Source organism: Setaria viridis, chromosome 4, assembly GCF_005286985.2.
Source record: "Setaria viridis chromosome 4, Setaria_viridis_v4.0, whole genome shotgun sequence".
In the NCBI taxonomy this organism is placed as follows: Eukaryota; Viridiplantae; Streptophyta; class Magnoliopsida; order Poales; family Poaceae; genus Setaria; species Setaria viridis.
In genome coordinates, this window is record NC_048266.2 from 35,348,173 (window position 1) to 35,365,227 (window position 17,055).

General features: G+C 43.7%; 2 protein-coding genes across 4 annotated transcripts; both read left to right on the forward strand.

Moving 5' to 3' along the window:
* Positions 1–124: 124 nt before the first annotated feature.
* LOC117853002 (transcriptional elongation regulator MINIYO) lies at positions 125–9,336 on the forward strand. Of its 3 annotated transcripts, none has more exons than XM_034735343.2 (11): positions 125–465; positions 590–1,430; positions 1,521–1,633; positions 2,300–2,487; positions 3,561–3,666; positions 3,753–4,013; positions 4,811–4,999; positions 5,598–7,898; positions 8,133–8,339; positions 8,453–8,647; positions 8,731–9,336. In XM_034735343.2, exons 1-10 carry the CDS (start codon positions 220–222, stop codon positions 8,609–8,611), a joined length of 4,611 nt encoding a protein of 1,536 aa, XP_034591234.1. In that variant the 5' UTR covers positions 125–219; the 3' UTR covers positions 8,612–8,647; positions 8,731–9,336. The 3 variants fall into 3 exon arrangements, with proteins under 3 accessions (XP_034591234.1, XP_034591235.1, XP_034591233.1); XM_034735344.2 differs by having other exon boundaries at positions 8,738–9,336; XM_034735342.2 differs by lacking the exon at positions 8,731–9,336 and having other exon boundaries at positions 8,453–8,729.
* On the forward strand, positions 8,729–17,047 carry LOC117853005 (uncharacterized). The gene is made up of 7 exons (XM_072293294.1): positions 8,729–8,796; positions 10,830–10,948; positions 11,112–11,173; positions 15,333–15,681; positions 15,773–15,986; positions 16,076–16,273; positions 16,347–17,047. The coding sequence occupies exons 5-7, from the start codon at positions 15,894–15,896 to the stop codon at positions 16,404–16,406; spliced, it is 351 nt and encodes a 116-aa protein (XP_072149395.1). The 5' UTR covers positions 8,729–8,796; positions 10,830–10,948; positions 11,112–11,173; positions 15,333–15,681; positions 15,773–15,893; the 3' UTR covers positions 16,407–17,047.
* Positions 17,048–17,055: the final 8 nt, after the last annotated feature.

The window sequence follows — 17,055 nt, forward strand, 5'->3', positions numbered from 1 at the left end:
GATTTTTTTAGGTTGAGATAACGAAGGTGGAACAAAAGGTTCAAAATCACGCCCCTCTGTCGAGTTGGCCTTGAGCGACGGCTTTGACGTCTTGACCTCAGCTTGCTTCGCCACTCAAAATCGCGAACAGCACCATAGAACCAAACAAATCAATCCCCCTTAAACCCTCCTCGCTCTGATCACCACACCACGCAGTGTTCCGCCTCCCGCCCCTTCCCGATGGACGCGCCGACGAAGCGGCGGCACCAGCCCGGCGGCGCCCACCCCACGCGCCGCAAAGTCGTGGAGGAGCCCTTCCACCCCGCGGCTCCAACCCCCCCCGCCGCCGCTGCCGCTGCGGCGGCGCCGCCATCCCGCCTCGTCGGCGCCATCGTCGAGAAGGGCTTCTCCGCCGCCGCGCCCTCCTCCGCCCCGCGCCCCTCCGTCCTCCCCTTCCCCGTCGCCCGCCACCGCTCCCACGGCCCCGTAAGCCAGCCGCCACCCTCCCAAACCCTAGGCCCCCGAACCCCCAAACGCCCTTTTGGATTTGCTTAGTTGCGCCTTTTGCTTGTACTCCACGACTGACCAACTGCTATTTCCGGTTCCGCAGCACTGGGGTCCCGCGGCCAAGGGTGCCGTTAAGGATGGGGCTGAGGAGGAGGACGAGATGGACATGGACGAGGCGGACTACCAGCTGGTGGTGGCCGCCGCGGCTGGCCCGGTGAAGAGGAAGGAGAAGAAGGGCATGGATTTCAGCCAGTGGCGGGAGTTTGTTGGCGATGCTCCTCCCAAGCGGAGGCAGGGGAAGCCAGCGCAGGCCAAGAAACATAGTGAGCAGAAAATTGATGCTGGGGCTGTGAATTCGAAGGTGGCTGCTGCGTCAGCTGGGGGGAGGGAATTGGATGGAGGCGCTATGCAGATTGACAGTGGAAATGCTAGGGAAGGACCAGGTGCTGCAATTTCAGTTTCTGATGTGGTGTCCAAGAAGCCATTGAATCAGGCTGAATCGAGAGTTGGATTAGTGAAGGCAGGTGAGGTTAGGAATTCGGCATTGCAAGGAGAGAGAATGGAATTGGATGGTGGGGAGTCATCAATGGAAGCAGAGATCAGTGCAGAGAACATGGCTAGGTTGGCTGGGATGTCTGCAGGGGAGATTGTGGAGGCACAAGCAGATATCATAAATAAGATGAACCCTGCATTGGTGGAGATGCTGAGGAGGCGAGGGAGGGAGAAATCTGGAGGCACAAAGGGTGTCGGTAAGGACAAGGGTCTGGAAAACTCAGGGCCGCAGAAGGCCAAAAAGGCTACACCAGGGGATTGGTTGATGGCCGGTGAACATAGTGGGCGCTCTTGGAAGGCGTGGAGTGAGAGAGTGGAGCGGATAAGGTCATGCAGGTTCACATTGGATGGAGATATATTGGGGTTCCAATCTTCTCAAGAGCATCAAAATGGTACATTATTTTGTTTTCGCTCTCCTGAGTTACATTAGCTTCAGTCGTGGTGGTGTCCTTTAGATGGCAGCCTCTCTTTCCCATTTTCAGGCAAGAAGACACATGCAGAAAATGTAGCTGAGCGTGACTTCCTTAGAACAGAAGGAGACCCTGCAGCTGTTGGGTACACAATCAATGAGGCAGTGGCACTTACCAGGAGCATGGTATGTTTTATACTCCCACTGGCTTTTATACTTTTTGTCTGTTTATCTTGGAAGGGTCATTTCAAAATGCCTGTCCACTAAGAAACTTAAGAGTGATTGTTGGTTGGTGCAATAGTTCCACTTGCTATCCTATTTTAATGGTGTCAAATAGGTTCACTGGTTGTAGTATGGCGTGAAATATTTATTGCCTTTAGGGTTCATGTATTGTACATTATTGCTTGTGTGCTGCATATTCTGCTTACATTTTTCAAGTATTGGTAGTTACTTTGTTGTTTCTCAATTTACAAATTTCAAGTGAATGGTGTTCAGGCAAAAAGGTCTTTAGTACTTAAGTTGTACTATGTATCACATGGTTTCATTACATTATGACATGCTAAATGTGCTAGGTGAGGCAGTGAAGTTGTTCATAAATTTGGTTTATATAGAATAATTGCTACTTAGCTGGTAACTGACTGTGTTCAAGTTCAATGTGCTAATCTGCTGTGTATTTTCTGTATTAATGTTTGGTGGGTTAGGAATGATGTGGCAAGGGTAGCAGTAATTGTCACTACCTCAGGTTGCAAAGAACAGTTTCATATGTTTACATGATCTGTTGAAGTCTGATTAAAAACAAAAACTTGTAATATCTCAACATATGTGATATAATTGAGATTCCTCAAATTATAGGTTCCTGGCCAGCGTGTGCTTGCACTGCAGCTTCTGGCTTCTATTCTGAATAGGGCATTGCAGAGCCTGCATAAGATGGATCTACTTGATATTGTTAAAGAAATGGATTTTAATGACAAAGTTCATGACTGGCAAGCAGTTTGGGCATATGCCCTTGGACCTGAACCAGAGTTGGTACTCTCTCTAAGGTAAAATATCCTTTCTTAACTACTCTCTTTGTTAACAATGCAAGCTCATTGTCGTGGGAGCGCTTGGCAATTTAAAGCCATTGAGGAAGTGTGGAATTATTGCATTGTTTCGACTCCCCCCATATCTATTACTTGCATGCTGTAGAAATGATTTGACTTTTGAGTGTTTGTACCATGCCATTTACGTGAATATATGCACAGCCTAAATGTCATTTACTATTTCTTGGACTCAGCACTTCTTTGTTATGTGCGCTTGTTGGGCTTTAACTTATATTATCAGAAAGTGGCAATAATAGTGGGGATTCCTATTTGCATCTGCATATGACATGAATCTTTAAGTTTATCAATGAAGAGAATCATATCTGGAATACACTAAATAGTTTGATCAGTAATATTAATTGTAAAATATTTTCATTAACCTCTCAGAATTGCGTAATCTTTTAGCTTGGTATTTCAAAGGTGGCAAGTGGCATCAGAGTTTTTTAAAAAAGTACCCTTCAGTAATTGGGCCTCATCTTATAGTCATGGTAGAGGATGAGAAATAAGAATTTGTAGCTTAAACATATCATATATTGGCTACCACTACCAGTCATCACTACATCTACATGCATACGTAAAGTATTCTTTAATCTTTATTTCTTTATAATGCTAATGCTTCTATCACATTACTCTTTCTTCTTATGAATTGCTTTATTGGTCAAACTCTATTCTGTATAGGGAGGTATGACCTTGTTTTATATTAGTTACCACACGTGTACTCATGTAGCACGTGAATGCACTTTAGAAAACAGAAGACTCGGGGTGAACCTCACTTACAATGGATCAAATCCTGGTGTTCACTTTTATGCGCACTTGTGTTGTGCCTTAACGAGAATGTGTGTGCCTGTGCCTTAACAATTAGGCATTTGGGGCACATTTCCACGTGCGCTTATGCATCTACATTGTAATCTAAAAGGCATCTTTGCATTGGATTGGTTTGAGCCAAAGGCAGCTATTTGGGATCTTGTGATGCGATTTTTTTTTCTTTCCTATTTTTGTTTGTACTTATCTGTTACTAACTGAAGCAACTACAGGATGGCATTGGATGATAACCATGATTCTGTAGTTTTGAGTTGTGCTAAAGTAATTAATGTTATGCTGAGCTTTGAGTTCAACGAATCATATTTTGAATCTTCTGAGGTAACTTTACCTTCTTTTTCTTTTTGTTTTGAGTCTTTCCATTGCTGGTTAAGTCTCATACTCATTTGGTGAATCTTCTGCTGCAGAGAGTAGTAGATCATGGGAAAGATATCTGCACAGCTCCTGTGTTTCGTAGCAAACCTGATCTAGATGGAGGCTTTCTTGAAGGAGGTTTTTGGAAATATAACACAAAACCATCAAATATACTCCCACAATACGGTGATAATGATGAGGATGAAGGTGATGAGAAGCATACCATTCAGGATGACGTCGTTGTGTCTGGACAAGATGTTGCTGCAGGTTTTATTAGGATGGGAATACTTCCACGAATATGTTTCCTTTTGGAGGTCAGCTTTTGTTTTTTAATACTTGATGTTGCTTCTTACAAGCATGGACAAGCTACTTTGAGCTTTGTGCTTTCTTATGCCATATATGCTATGTTAAAATAGCAGTGGAATACCTTCTTAGTTCTCGTATTGTAGCACCTGGTTCTCACCAGGAAATTTACAGCAGACTGGTGTCCACTAGCATTATTTGCCCTGGTCACAGTATTTCAATTTTCCTTTCTAACAGAAGTATAACAAGACTAGTTATCTTCAACTTTTGGATTTTTTTTGCACTATGCTTTGGATTCCTTGGAGCATATTGTAGTGCTAGGTGTCCTGTAATTGTCATTACTCATTTCATTATCATTATTACCTTGAGTAAAGCTTTGCTGCTGTTATTTGCCTAGTTTTGAGGGTAGTCTTTGTATATTTCTGTTCCTCTTAATTGCTGGGCATGCTTCTGCCATCCCATCCACCCCTAACCCCCACCCCTCACCACCACAATAAAAAAAACCATCATTTATTATATTCTTATATCCTTTTATCCAACATCAGAATATAACTTTGAATGTGTTCCATGGCTTCTGTTCTGCCCCTTTGTTTCTTTTTTAAGGTGCTCAGCCATGATATTTGGTCCACTGGAGCTGTTTGTTTTGTAGTGATAATGTTGCATGTCACATATATCATTTTTGTAGCAACTAGCAAGCATTGTATCAGCTAATGTCACATTGACTCATTTATTTCTTTTTCCGATGGTCCCTATTCATTGAAAAAGTGACATCAGCATTAAGGACCTTTAACCTTTCTTTTTCATTCAGATGGACCCACCTCCTGTTCTGGAAGATTATCTTGTTTCCATTCTTGTGGCACTAGCTAGGCACTCCCCACAGTCTGCTAATGCAATCTTGAATTGTCCAAGGCTTATCCAAAGTGTTACTAAGCTATTGTCAAAGCAAGGATCAATGGAAATTCGCTCCTCACAGATCAAAGGGGTTACTCTCTTGAAGGTAAGTTCTTTTGACAATCCTGTGTTATCGAGTTAACGTGATAGATAGCTGTCATCTTTATGTTGATGGCTTGATGCTTATTAGTTCCTGCAGGTGCATATTATTGTTAGTGCTTATTTACTGATCTTTTGATCTGGTTACCATTTTCCCAGTAATGTAAGACACTCTTCTGAATTGTTAGTTGAGCTCAAATGATTCTCTTTGTATGCAATTGCATGATAGCTGATAACTCCATATAAATTGTCATGGCCAGTTCTCAAATGGGTTCCTTTTTAGGTATGCATAATGCTTGCTCCTTTTCCAATCAATCACACCTCCTTCTACAATCCTTTTTTTGAAACGAACCTCTTTCTACAATCTATGATCCACGTATACTACATGGTGTGTTTTCATATTTTATGGCGTATATATTCGCTTCAATAATGTCAGTATTATATGATGAGATATATAAGCATATTAAAAGTTATCGCAACTCTACAAGTTGAATCATATACTACAAAAAGATGTGTGGTACTCTTGGTTTGCTGTTATTGCTTTTATATCTGCCAAACATGAATTTTTTTTGTTGCATCTAAAGTCATCTGTTATTTTTTCTTAGGTTTTGTCCAAATACAATAGGCAAACATGCTTGAATTTTGTGAACCATGGAGTGTTTCAGCAGGCAATGTGGCAATGGTACAGAAAAGCTGGTACTCTTGAGGATTGGGTAAGGTCTGGAAAGGAACAGTGCAAGCTTAGTTCAGCAATGATGGTTGAGCAACTGCGGTTTTGGAGAAGCTGTATCTCTTATGGGTTTTGCATAGCGCACTTTGCAGATTTGTTTCCTGTTCTATGCCTGTGGCTCAGTCCTCCCAATAAGAATCTGAGTGAGCACAATGTTCTTGTTGAATTCAGTTCTGTTGCTAGAGAGTCATATCTTGTCTTAGGGGCTCTGGCACAAAGGTTACCACTTCTTCATTCAGTGGAGCAACTTGCCAAGCAAGATGTGGGAGTTTCTGCATCCACTTACATTGAGACATGGTCTTGGAGCCATGTAGTCCCAATGGTAGACCTAGCGCTATCTTGGTTACGTCTGAATGATATTCCTTATGTGTGTTCACTTATTAGCAGTCAGAATAGGAATACAAAGCAGATGCTAGAGGCAAGCTACTTGATTTTGGTGATTGCTTCTGTACTAGGCATGCTTAATTCAATATTAGAAAGAATATCACCGGATGCCATGTCTGACGGTAAAATTTATAGCTTGCCTTGGATACCTGATTTTGTCCCTAAAATTGGCCTGGGCATAATTGGTAATGGATTTTTCAGCATCTCAGGCACTGTTGCTTTTGGAAATCTGGATCATCAGTCTTTTTGCAGCACATCATTGGTGCAGGGACTTTGTTATATGAGATGCCATGGTAACGTTGATATGTCATTGTCTTCCATAAGTTGCCTTCAAAGATTAATGCAGCTATCCTGGTCTGTTGACAGAGTGATTCAGGGAGCCACGAAAAGTTGCACTGAGCATCTCATTGAATCTAAAACTGGGGCAGCTGGCAAGCTACTGGGAGAAGGCATCTCCAGTTTATGGCATGATGACTTGTTACACTTGCTAACTTCGCTCTTGCCGATGATTTCCTCGCAGTGGTCCATATTACAGAACATAGAGGTGTTTGGTAGGGGAGGACCAGCTCCTGGTGTTGGACTTGGCTGGGGGACATGTGGTGGAGGGTTTTGGTCTCTTAAATGCCTGCTTGCACAACTGGATTCACAGCTGGTCCTAGAATTGTTCAAAAATTTCTCTTCAGCACCAGGAGGTTCCGTCACTCTCAATAACAGAATGAACTCAGATAATGTGTCTAAAACAGCTGTCACGTCTTCAGATAGAATCAGTTCTTCCCTTGGGGCGTCTTTGATTGCAGGACCTGGACAGATCTACATGATGGAGAAAGCCTTTGATATCCTCCTTGAACCATCGAGTCTGAAGTATCTCAAATCATCTATACATATATTTGCCTCTCACATGGCATTACCAAAACTTTTTGAGTGGGACATAACTGAAGAGGAATATCAGCTTTTCAGCAGCGTGCTGAATTCACATTATAGATCCAGATGGTTGTCCATCAAGAAGAAGCATTCAGATAAGGATGCAGGAAATAACAACAGCACCAATGTACAAAAAATACCAGAGACATTGGAGACAATTCAAGAAGAAACAGAGTTAACAGAAGCCGTGAATGAACCTCACAGCACATTAGTGGTAGAGTGGGCGCATCAGAGACTGCCTCTTCCTGTACATTGGATTCTAAGTGCAGTCTGCTGCATTGATGACCCAAAAGGCATCCTTTCGATATCAGCGAAGTATATTCTTGATGTCTCAAGGGCTGGTCTTATCTTTCTTTTAGGTTTGGAAGCCATTTCAGCTGCCCCATGCCTTCATGCTCCTCTGATCTGGAAAATGCATGCACTTTCTGTCTCTATCCGCTCTAGCATGGATTTGCTACAAGAAGACAGAAGTAGGGATATTTTCCATGCTTTACAGGAATTGTATGGCCAGCATTTGGACAGGTTATGCCAGAAGTACTGTAGATCTCACTCTGTCAAGGAAGACGATAGTGCCGGAGTGGCTAATTTAGAGGAAGCAAAAGAGATCAGTAGATTTGAAATCCTAAGATTCCAGGAGAAGATTCATGGAAGCTATACTACTTTTGTTGAGAGCCTTGTTGAGCAATTTGCAGCTGTCTCATATGGTGATGTTACTTTTGGTCGGCAAGTGGCCATTTATCTGCATAGAACGGTTGAGCCGGCAGTACGTCTTGCGGCATGGAATGCATTGTCTAATGCGTATGTGCTCGAGCTGTTACCACCACTAGATAAATGCATTGGCAACACGGAAGGATACTTGGAGCCTCTTGAGGTACAATTTCCTTTCTGGATGACCTTTCAATACAGTAACCTTGTGAATTATGAATTTTATTTTGAATCATTACCTTTTAATTGGTTTGTCTTTGTGTATTGCTTAGTCTAGAATATGCAATGTATGCTATTTTGCAGATGATTTATTTGCTTGCTATACATATGAATTGCATTTTCCCTAATGAAAAAAAAATGATGGTTTCACTGCTTCATATTTTTTACATTACACTTGCAGGATGATGAAAAATTTTTGGAATCTTGTGCCAAATCATGGACATCTGGTGTCCTTGACAAAGCTGCACAGCGTGATTCCATGGCCTTCACATTAGTGAAGCATCACCTTTCTGGCTTTGTCTTCCAGTGCAGTGCTTCTGGCAAAACGCTGCGATACAAGGTGGTCAAGTCGCTTCTCCGGTGCTATGCACAGAAGCCGCACCACGAGGTAAGTCTCTGCTCAAGGTTTCTTGCAAGCACTCGTTATGCTGCAGTTCCTTCCATGTTTGCTTAATCGTGCTAGCCCACAATTCTCATTGTTTTGGGTATTCTGTTCGACAGGCTATGCTGAAGAGCTTCATTATGCAAGGCATCGCACAGGATCCCGAGCACAGTAGTAATGAGCTTGACAGGCGATTTGAAATCTTGAAGGATGCTTGTGAGATGAACTCCTCCCTCTTGGCTGAAGTCCAGAGACTGAAGGCATCTCTTGGCCAATGAAAGCCAGAAACTGAGAATATGTCACGAACTCTGCAGGTGTTAGCTATAGAAAAAAATGTTCATTTAGTTGTTTCCAAATTTGTCTATAGTTAACTAGGTTATTTACTTGCTTGAGATAGCCTGCAGTTCCAAGACGTGTCACGGATAAGAAGACCACAAACTGCATTTGTGGTATACGTAGTCAGGTAAGCCATGCAACTTGCAATCGACCGGCGATCGGCAACGCCGGCGGCTTTCACACGTATAGTCATCTGGCAACGAACCATTTCAAGCCAGTGGCTATCACTATCAGAGTACCAGCACTAGCACTACCAGAATCAGTAGATTTGCCTAGTGCTAGTGGGTTTGCCGAGTGCAATTCTTCGGGCACTCGGCAAACAAGCTCTTTGCTGAGTGCTGCAAAAACAACACTTGGTAAACAAACTTTTTGCCGAGTGCAAAAAAAAAAACACTCGGCAAACGAGGTGAAAAAACACTCGGCAAAATCTAGGCACTCGGTAAAAACCAGCCACGTGGACATCCGTCAGTTCGTGTGCTGGCCGTCAGTACTTTGCTGAGTGTCTGTTAGCGGCACTCGGCAAAGAAGTAAGTTTTTTTCTCTTCTGGCCTCGAAACTGTTTCTACTCTGCACCTACAACACGAGGTACTTCATGTTAAAATTTGGTATATTTCTGGATCATTTTGCTATATTTAATTAATTTATTGCATTTCAACGAATTTTTTTAGTATAAGTCAAATTTGAACTACAAGTGATTCGAATAAAAGAATAAAATGAGTAGAAAAATGATATTCATGTTATTGAGTCCAGTGTGAGGCCTTACCCAGGAAATGAAAAGAAATTTCGAACATCTGAAACACGATCACAAACGTGTGGTCGAATGATTTTTAAATTCTAAAAAAAACAAACGAAGTTTGAAAATTATGAGATTTGTCATGATCTCATGATATCACACATGGAGGCTGTGGTAAAAAATTGAGAAGGTTTCGCACCATTTGTCACGTACGATACTTTTAATTTATTAAGTGCAATTATAGAATTTGAATTGATATAAATTGAATTTGAGCTATAACTGCATGAAATAATGGAATAATATTAGTAGAAAAATCAAATATATATGTTGAGTGAATTTGACAAGGTATTTCAAAGTACATCAGAATAAATTTAGAAAAACACGTTATGGAAAAGAAGGAAAAGAATGACAATAAAAAAAATTAAGTTTGCCGAGTGCTCCTGATCTAACACTCGGCAAAGCTGGGGTTTGCCAAGTGTCAGATCTGGGACACTCAGCAAACCCCCTTCATATGGATTTTGAACACGGCTGCACACGCACACACCCGCGTCGTTAGCCCGCTGTGCCGCCACCCCTTGCGCCGCTACCCGCGCCTGCGCCGCCACCCCTGCGACGCCACCTGCACCGTCGGCCCCCTACCCCTAGCCCCCGCCACCAGCACGCCAGCCTCCCGCGCCGGCCCCGCCGCCGGCGCCTTGCCCCTGCCCCCAGCCCTGCCCCCCGGCGCCCTCCCCTGACCCCCTGCCCCCTTTTCCAGGTTTCAGTGTCCATTTTCTTTTTGTAAACTTTGTATTGTGATTCATTCATCAAGTTGTGAACTGTTAGAAATGCTCTAGCTTATTGTTTGGCAAGGATTTGCTCAGGAGTTATTATGCAAGTTATTTTTACCTATGTGTTTGTGATAATATTAGGATACTCATATTACAAGTTTGCAACAAATTTCTTTTCTTTCAGGGACATATATATGCTAGGTGTTTTTTGGTGTGTTTAGTAACAATTCATCAAACTCAAAGTTCTGCTAAGCTTTGGCTCATGCTTGCTTGTTTTATGAATTAATTGTATTAGTGAAAATTCTATATGACTTTGATTTTGAATTGCATGGTGTGTTTTGATTGGTAACTTTCTTGTGCCTTCAAAGAATCATCAATATTCTATGTCCGTTGAGGGAAATTGCCTTAATGTTTTGGTGCATCGCCAATATTGTTGAAGTTTCTAGTATATGATGATAAAGGGAGCATGGCCGAATGGGATGTTCGTGTATTAATGCGTTTTTCTAATGTACTGGATATGGATCGAGTAATGTACTGGATATGGATCGAGTAATGTCCGTTGAGACACCCTTAATCAAGATTGATTTAATATATGCACTTCCAAGATTGATTTAATTTCAGCAGACAAGTGACATGGCTTGTTTTATGTTTTAATAGGTTACGCGGCCGCCACTCCCTACCCTGCCCTGCCCTGCCCTGCTCTGCCGCCGCTGTCTGCTGCTCCGTGCCTCGCCCTCCCGCCGCCCCCCACCTTCTCCCTGCCATTGTTTTGCAAGGTATAAGCTGTGTATGTGGTTGTCGGCCATCGTGTCGTTGGTTTGCTGTGTATGTGGTTGTCGGTCATCGTGTCGTTGGTTTGTTGCAGGTTATGGTTACCTCACCGTGCAGGGAAGGTGCTGCCGAATTTATAATTGACACTATTATGTTCCTTTGTTGCAGGAGAGGCTATTGCAAAGATCATTCCCCACCGTCCTCGACTCGTCACTTTGCATGACAGCAAGGTGAGGTATCCTACACCCTTCTTTCCGTATGATGTGAAACATAGGATGTTCGTATATCACATAACCTAGCTAGGCGTCTCCCGTTCGAAAGAGATACGGTTGGAAATATGCAGATCTTTGCATATCTATAACCGTATCTGTTTTGAATTGTCCATATTTTTTGAACAGCCCGAGAATGTGTAGATGGGGTTAGTTTCCATGCTCTACTCTAATTCGAGATAGAGTTTTGGTAGCATCTCCCTGTTGTTTTCCGGATACACAATCTCCCTATCAGGACGTGTATTTGGAGAACAGCGGGGAAGTGCTACCGAAATACTGTCTCGGATAGGAGTAGAGCATGGAAACTAACTTCATCTACACATCCTTAGGTGGGATTATGATCTATCTTCACCTATTAGATAGTATAGGAACCTGTAGATGCAATTGATTTTTAAAATAGTATAGCAACCTGTAGATGCAATTGATTTTTATATTACTTGCTGATATGTTAGATGATGGATGACCATGAGTGGATGTACATGGGTTGTTCTAGTCATGGTTCGTTAACCGATGAATGGATTGAGAAGACCGATGCTTTCTTGGAACTAGCATTTGCAAGGGTTAAAGGAGCGCGTGTCACTTGGTGTCCCTGCAGCATTTGTGCAAACTCGCGTCGACAAACAAAGGTGGTCATGGGTCAACATCTTTGGAAAAATGGATTTACGGCAGACTATACCCGGTGGATACCATGGTGGATCCGATCATGTGAGAGACGAGGTCGTGAGACAACGCATCGAGGATTATGATGTTGATGTTGGGGTAGGATACATGTTAAATGACTATCATGAAGCACACTTCGATGAAGGACGTAGGGAGGAGGAGCCAGAGGCAACTGCAAAAGCGTATTACGATATTGTCTGCGGCACAACAACCCCTTCACGGGCATACCAAGGTTTCTCAACTGGATGCCATTGCACGCCTAATGGTTGTAAAGTTCCAATTTAGCTGGAGTCGAGAAGCCTTCGATGTTATGCTGAAAGTTTTTGGTAGCCTGCTCCCATATGGTCACATTCTGCCAAAGAGCATGTATGAGGCACAGAAAATCCTTCGTACACTTAAGATGCCATATGAGAAATACATGCTTGTTCGAAGGGATGCATCTTATTTAGGAAAGAACATATGTAATCAAAGTACTGTATAAAGTGTAAATCCTCTAGGTTCCTGGAGGTAGACTCTGGTGATGGTCAGAAGAGGCAGCTCGCAATCCCCATGAAGATCCAACGGTACCTTATATTCATATCGAGGATCCAACGACTTTACATGACTGAGGAATCCGCAAAATAGATGACATGGCACAAATACGGACGTCGATACAATCCTGAGAAGCTAGTACATCCATCCGATGGTGAAGCATGAACAAGGTTTGATATGATTCATCGTGAGAAAGCTCTAGAGGCTCGTAATGTACGTGTTGCGCTGGCAACAGATGTGTTCAATCCTTATGGAATGGCGGCTGCCCCATACACTTGTTGGACCATGTTCGTTATCCCCCTCAATCTCCTCCCTAGCGTCCTCTTTTAACAGCATAACATATTCTTATCGTTGATAATCCTTGAACACCCGAGGAATAATATGAGTGTGTACATAGAGCCTTTGATTGATGATTTGGTCTGTGCTTGGGAGGAAGGGGTATGGACATACGACTTACCGGCGTATGGGATATTCCGCGGCTGGTGTGTTCACGGGAAGTTCCCATGCCCAGTATGCAAGGCGTCTCTGATGTTCATTTGGTTGACGAAGGGTGGCAAGTTTTCTTTGTTCGACAAACATCGACAATTCCTCCGTCTTGACCATCCATTCAGACAAGATATCAAGAACTTTATGAAAGATGTCATAGTTGAAGACCCTGCACCCCAGATGATGATTGGTGCCGCGGCTCGTGCTCAGTTAGACGCTCTCGAGGTCAATGACCAAGGAGATGGTTTTCTGGGATATGGTGAGCAACATGCCTGGACTCAGAAGTCGTGCTTGTGGAACCTCCCCTATTTTGATGACCTTTTTCTTCCACATAACATTGATGTAATGCACACTGAAAAGAATGTTGTCGAGGCAATTTTTGGTACAATCCTGATAAGACAAAGGATAATGTTAAGGCTAGAGTGGATCAAGCGAGGTTATGCAATAGACGAAAACTAGACATGGCGCCTCCTAGAGGCAGCAAGTCATGGAGAAAGCCTAAGGCTGATTTTGTGCTGATGAGGGCCCAAAGGAGGAAAGTACTATAATGGTTCCAAATGTTAATGTTTCATGATGGGTATGCAGCGAATCTGAAGAGGGGAGTGAACTTAGCTACTTTGCGAATCAATGGGCTCAAGAGTCATGACTACCACATATGGCTTGAGCGGCTACTGCCGGTGATGGTTCGAGGCTATGTCCCTGTCTGGATAGTGCTAGCGGAGTTGAATTTCTTCCGCCAGCTTTGTGCTAAGGAGTTATCTTGTACCGTGGTTGCAGACATAGAAAGAATGACGCCTGTGTTGCTCTATAAGTTGGAGAAGATCTTTCCACCCAGCTTCTTCAATCCGATGCAGCATTTGATTTTGCACCTCCCATATGAGGTATGAATGGGGGGGCCTATGCATGGCCGTTGGTGCTATTCAATTGAGGGATGTCAAAAGGTTCTTCGAACTAAATGTAAAAATAAATGCAAAATTGAAGCATTCATAGCAGAGGCATACATTCTGGAGGAGGTGTCAAAATTCACAACAAAATACTATGCTGACAACCTTCCTCGCGTGCATAATCCACCCCCTCGTTACAATGCTGGTGAGATGAATTGAACCTTAGCATTTTCCGAGGGCAACTCGGAAGTGCAAGTGGTGCGACTAACAAGACCTTAAAACATGAAGAGTGGCTCACTATTATGCTATATGTGTTGACCAACCTATCCGAAGTGGAGCCGTACATGCTGTAAGTTCTCAACAAACTTGTTCTCAAGTAGTCATATTTCTGTGTCCAACTCCCTTGTTTCTCGTTGGTACAGGAAATTTCATCATCAATTCTGGCGTGAATCAAGGGAACCTACCCCGCAGGAAGCTTCGACCCTTCTTAGAGAGGGTGCGGGAAATGGAATGCCCGATTTCATTTCTTGGTTCAAACAGAAGGTACTGTCCAATTTGGCTCATACTTAGTTTGACATTACAAGTTGCTCGTACGTACGAATAATATAACGAACTACCCTGTTTGAACTTGTAGGGACAAACCGATGCATCTATGAGTGCCGAGTTGAGACAGGTTGCTGATGGTTGTGCCTATAGGTTCACATCATTTACCGGTTATGACGTGAATTGATATCGCTTTCACACAACAAGCCACGAGCAGAGTCGGCCCAATTGAAGAACCACAAATACCGGAGTTTTTACGCAAGGCTTTGATGGGTTGAGTATTACGGAAGAATTGAAGAAATATACGAACTCATTTTTCATGGCTGCAAACCGCTTAATCCCGTCATATTCAAATGCCATTGGTTTGATCCTGAAGTAGTGAGACGGACCCCTAATCTTGGGCTAGTCGAAATTCGACAATCATCCATCTTACCAGGAAATGATGTCTATATTGTGGCTCAACAGGCCACGCAAGTTTATTATCTCTCATACCCGTGCCAAGTTGTCGATCGTCTTAAGGGTTGGGATGTTATGTACAAGGTATCGCCACATGGTAAACTACCTGTCCCAAACAATGAAGATTACAACATAGGCCCCAACACATATGACGGAGAGTTCTTTCAAGAAGATAGGCTCGAAGGAAGTTTTGAGATAGACTTAATCGAAGCGATGGGTATGGAAGTAGATAATGAAAGGGGTGCTGATGAGGATGTAGGAGACGAGGTTCAGAATGTGAAGGTCTTAGAATTACTTCAGCGATTACATTTAGGCAATGACGGTGATGACAACATTCCTCCTTCGGAGCACGGCATGATTATATCGACACGCGTGATAGTGATGATGAGACTTATGATCCAGCTAATCCCGATCATGATGATTATTTCTAATACATGTATGATCCGTACTAATTGATTTATTATTTGTCATACCATGTTATTTTCTAAGTATGTTTTGTTTATTTTGCATCTCTTTCAATGTATTATCTGTGCTAATTGGTTTACTCTTTTTAATTGCAGGTGATTGGACCAATGGTGGGCGGTTTGAGGAAGATAGCGTCGCTTTACGCAAGAGCAACCAGTAGAGGGTCTGACGTAGCTGAAGGGTTCGACGCAGCTGAGGAGTCCGGGAGGGGTCGAGGGAAGGGTGGAGGCAGGACAAGGCATCATCACCTGTACCTTCATCGTCGTCTGAGGAGGTACCTTCCGCGCACGCATCCTCTGATGAGGAGCAGGTACAGGTGGAGGAGGTGGCAGGGGGTTCTGGTTCCTCTAGTTCGTCGCGTGTCTGGTTGCGAGGTCCCTCGACCCTCCCGAGGCGACTGATACATCCTGAGAGACGCCCGCTGATTCGACCCTCTGGGTCCAAGTAAGTAACTTTATATGTTATCACTAATTTTTCGTTTGATATGTTCAAAATTACAATAGAAACTAATAATTTATCTTAATTACTTGGGCAGGGGTTGGACGAAAGTCGGTGGGGGTGATCAAGGATGCCATGTCAACGCAATCCTTGGTCTTTTGGTCAGGCAACTATTCCGTAGCCTGGTGGAGTTCGGCGGAATTGTTGAGCCGGCCTTCATGTGGGACCACTACGCTGCCGCCTCCGACGCCCCTGATCGGGATGGCAGGGTATTCGCCAACAAGGCGCAGCAGGTCAAGGTCGAGCTGTGGGTAAGTCTTTGTTGCACTACATTGCTCAATACATTGCATTCATTGGACATTCTTGAAATAATGACCGGATATATCGTGTCTATATACAGGACTTCTTTAGATGCCAGGAGGGATACGAGGTCAGGGCGAATGCTGTGGCTGACAAAGCCGCCAAGAAACTCATCAGGGACATGCACTACGAGGCACGCGTCCAGGCCATCGTCACATGCCACACGGGCATCCTTCGAGTGAAGATCTCTAAAACTGAGACAAGAACCATGAAATTAACCCGGAAAGAATACTTGAAGGTAAATATAGAACATTAATACTTATTTTTTCTGAGATTTCATTTTCTTATATGTCATATACTTGATGACGTAGGTGCCTCCGTGGTGGTGCGCCCAGCATCTCCAGTGCTGGGAACGGATGGTGGACAACTAGTGCGACCCCGAGTAGGAGGAGACTCACTACGCTTGCCAGGAGCGGCATTTGCTGATGTCGGGTGCAACACACCATCAAGGCAACTTCAGCTTTGCCGAGTGTTTTTGCCAGCTAGCACTCGACAAAGGGGCCGACTTTGCCGATTTTTTTTGCCATTAGACACTCAGCAAAGCCGCCGTCACCGTCTTCTCCCTGTCATTTTTTTGCGAGAGCCGATCTAGCACTCGGCAAACTCTTTGCCGAGTGTCCGACAAAAAATACTCGGCAAAGAAACATTTGCCGACCAAATCGATGCCGAGTGTAACACTCGGCAAAGCCTTTGTTGAGTGTTTTTTTAGCTTCGCCGAGTGCCCAGAGCACTCAGCAAATCTACTGTTTCGAGTAGTGCAGCCCACAAGGTCGGCAACGCCGGCGGCTTTCACACGTATAGTCATCTGGCAACGAACTATTTCAAGCCAGTGGCTATCACTATCAGAGAATACGTAAAGTGGGGAGGACTAGGCACTAGTAAAAGTTGGTTTTTCCAGGCAAGGTCGTCGGTTCGCAGCATGCTTGCCTTTTAGGAGCACTGATCACCGGCTCGCTGCCGAAATAGGCAGTTGATACTGCTCAATCTGCCCACCAGTCACCAGGCCACCATGCTGCAACG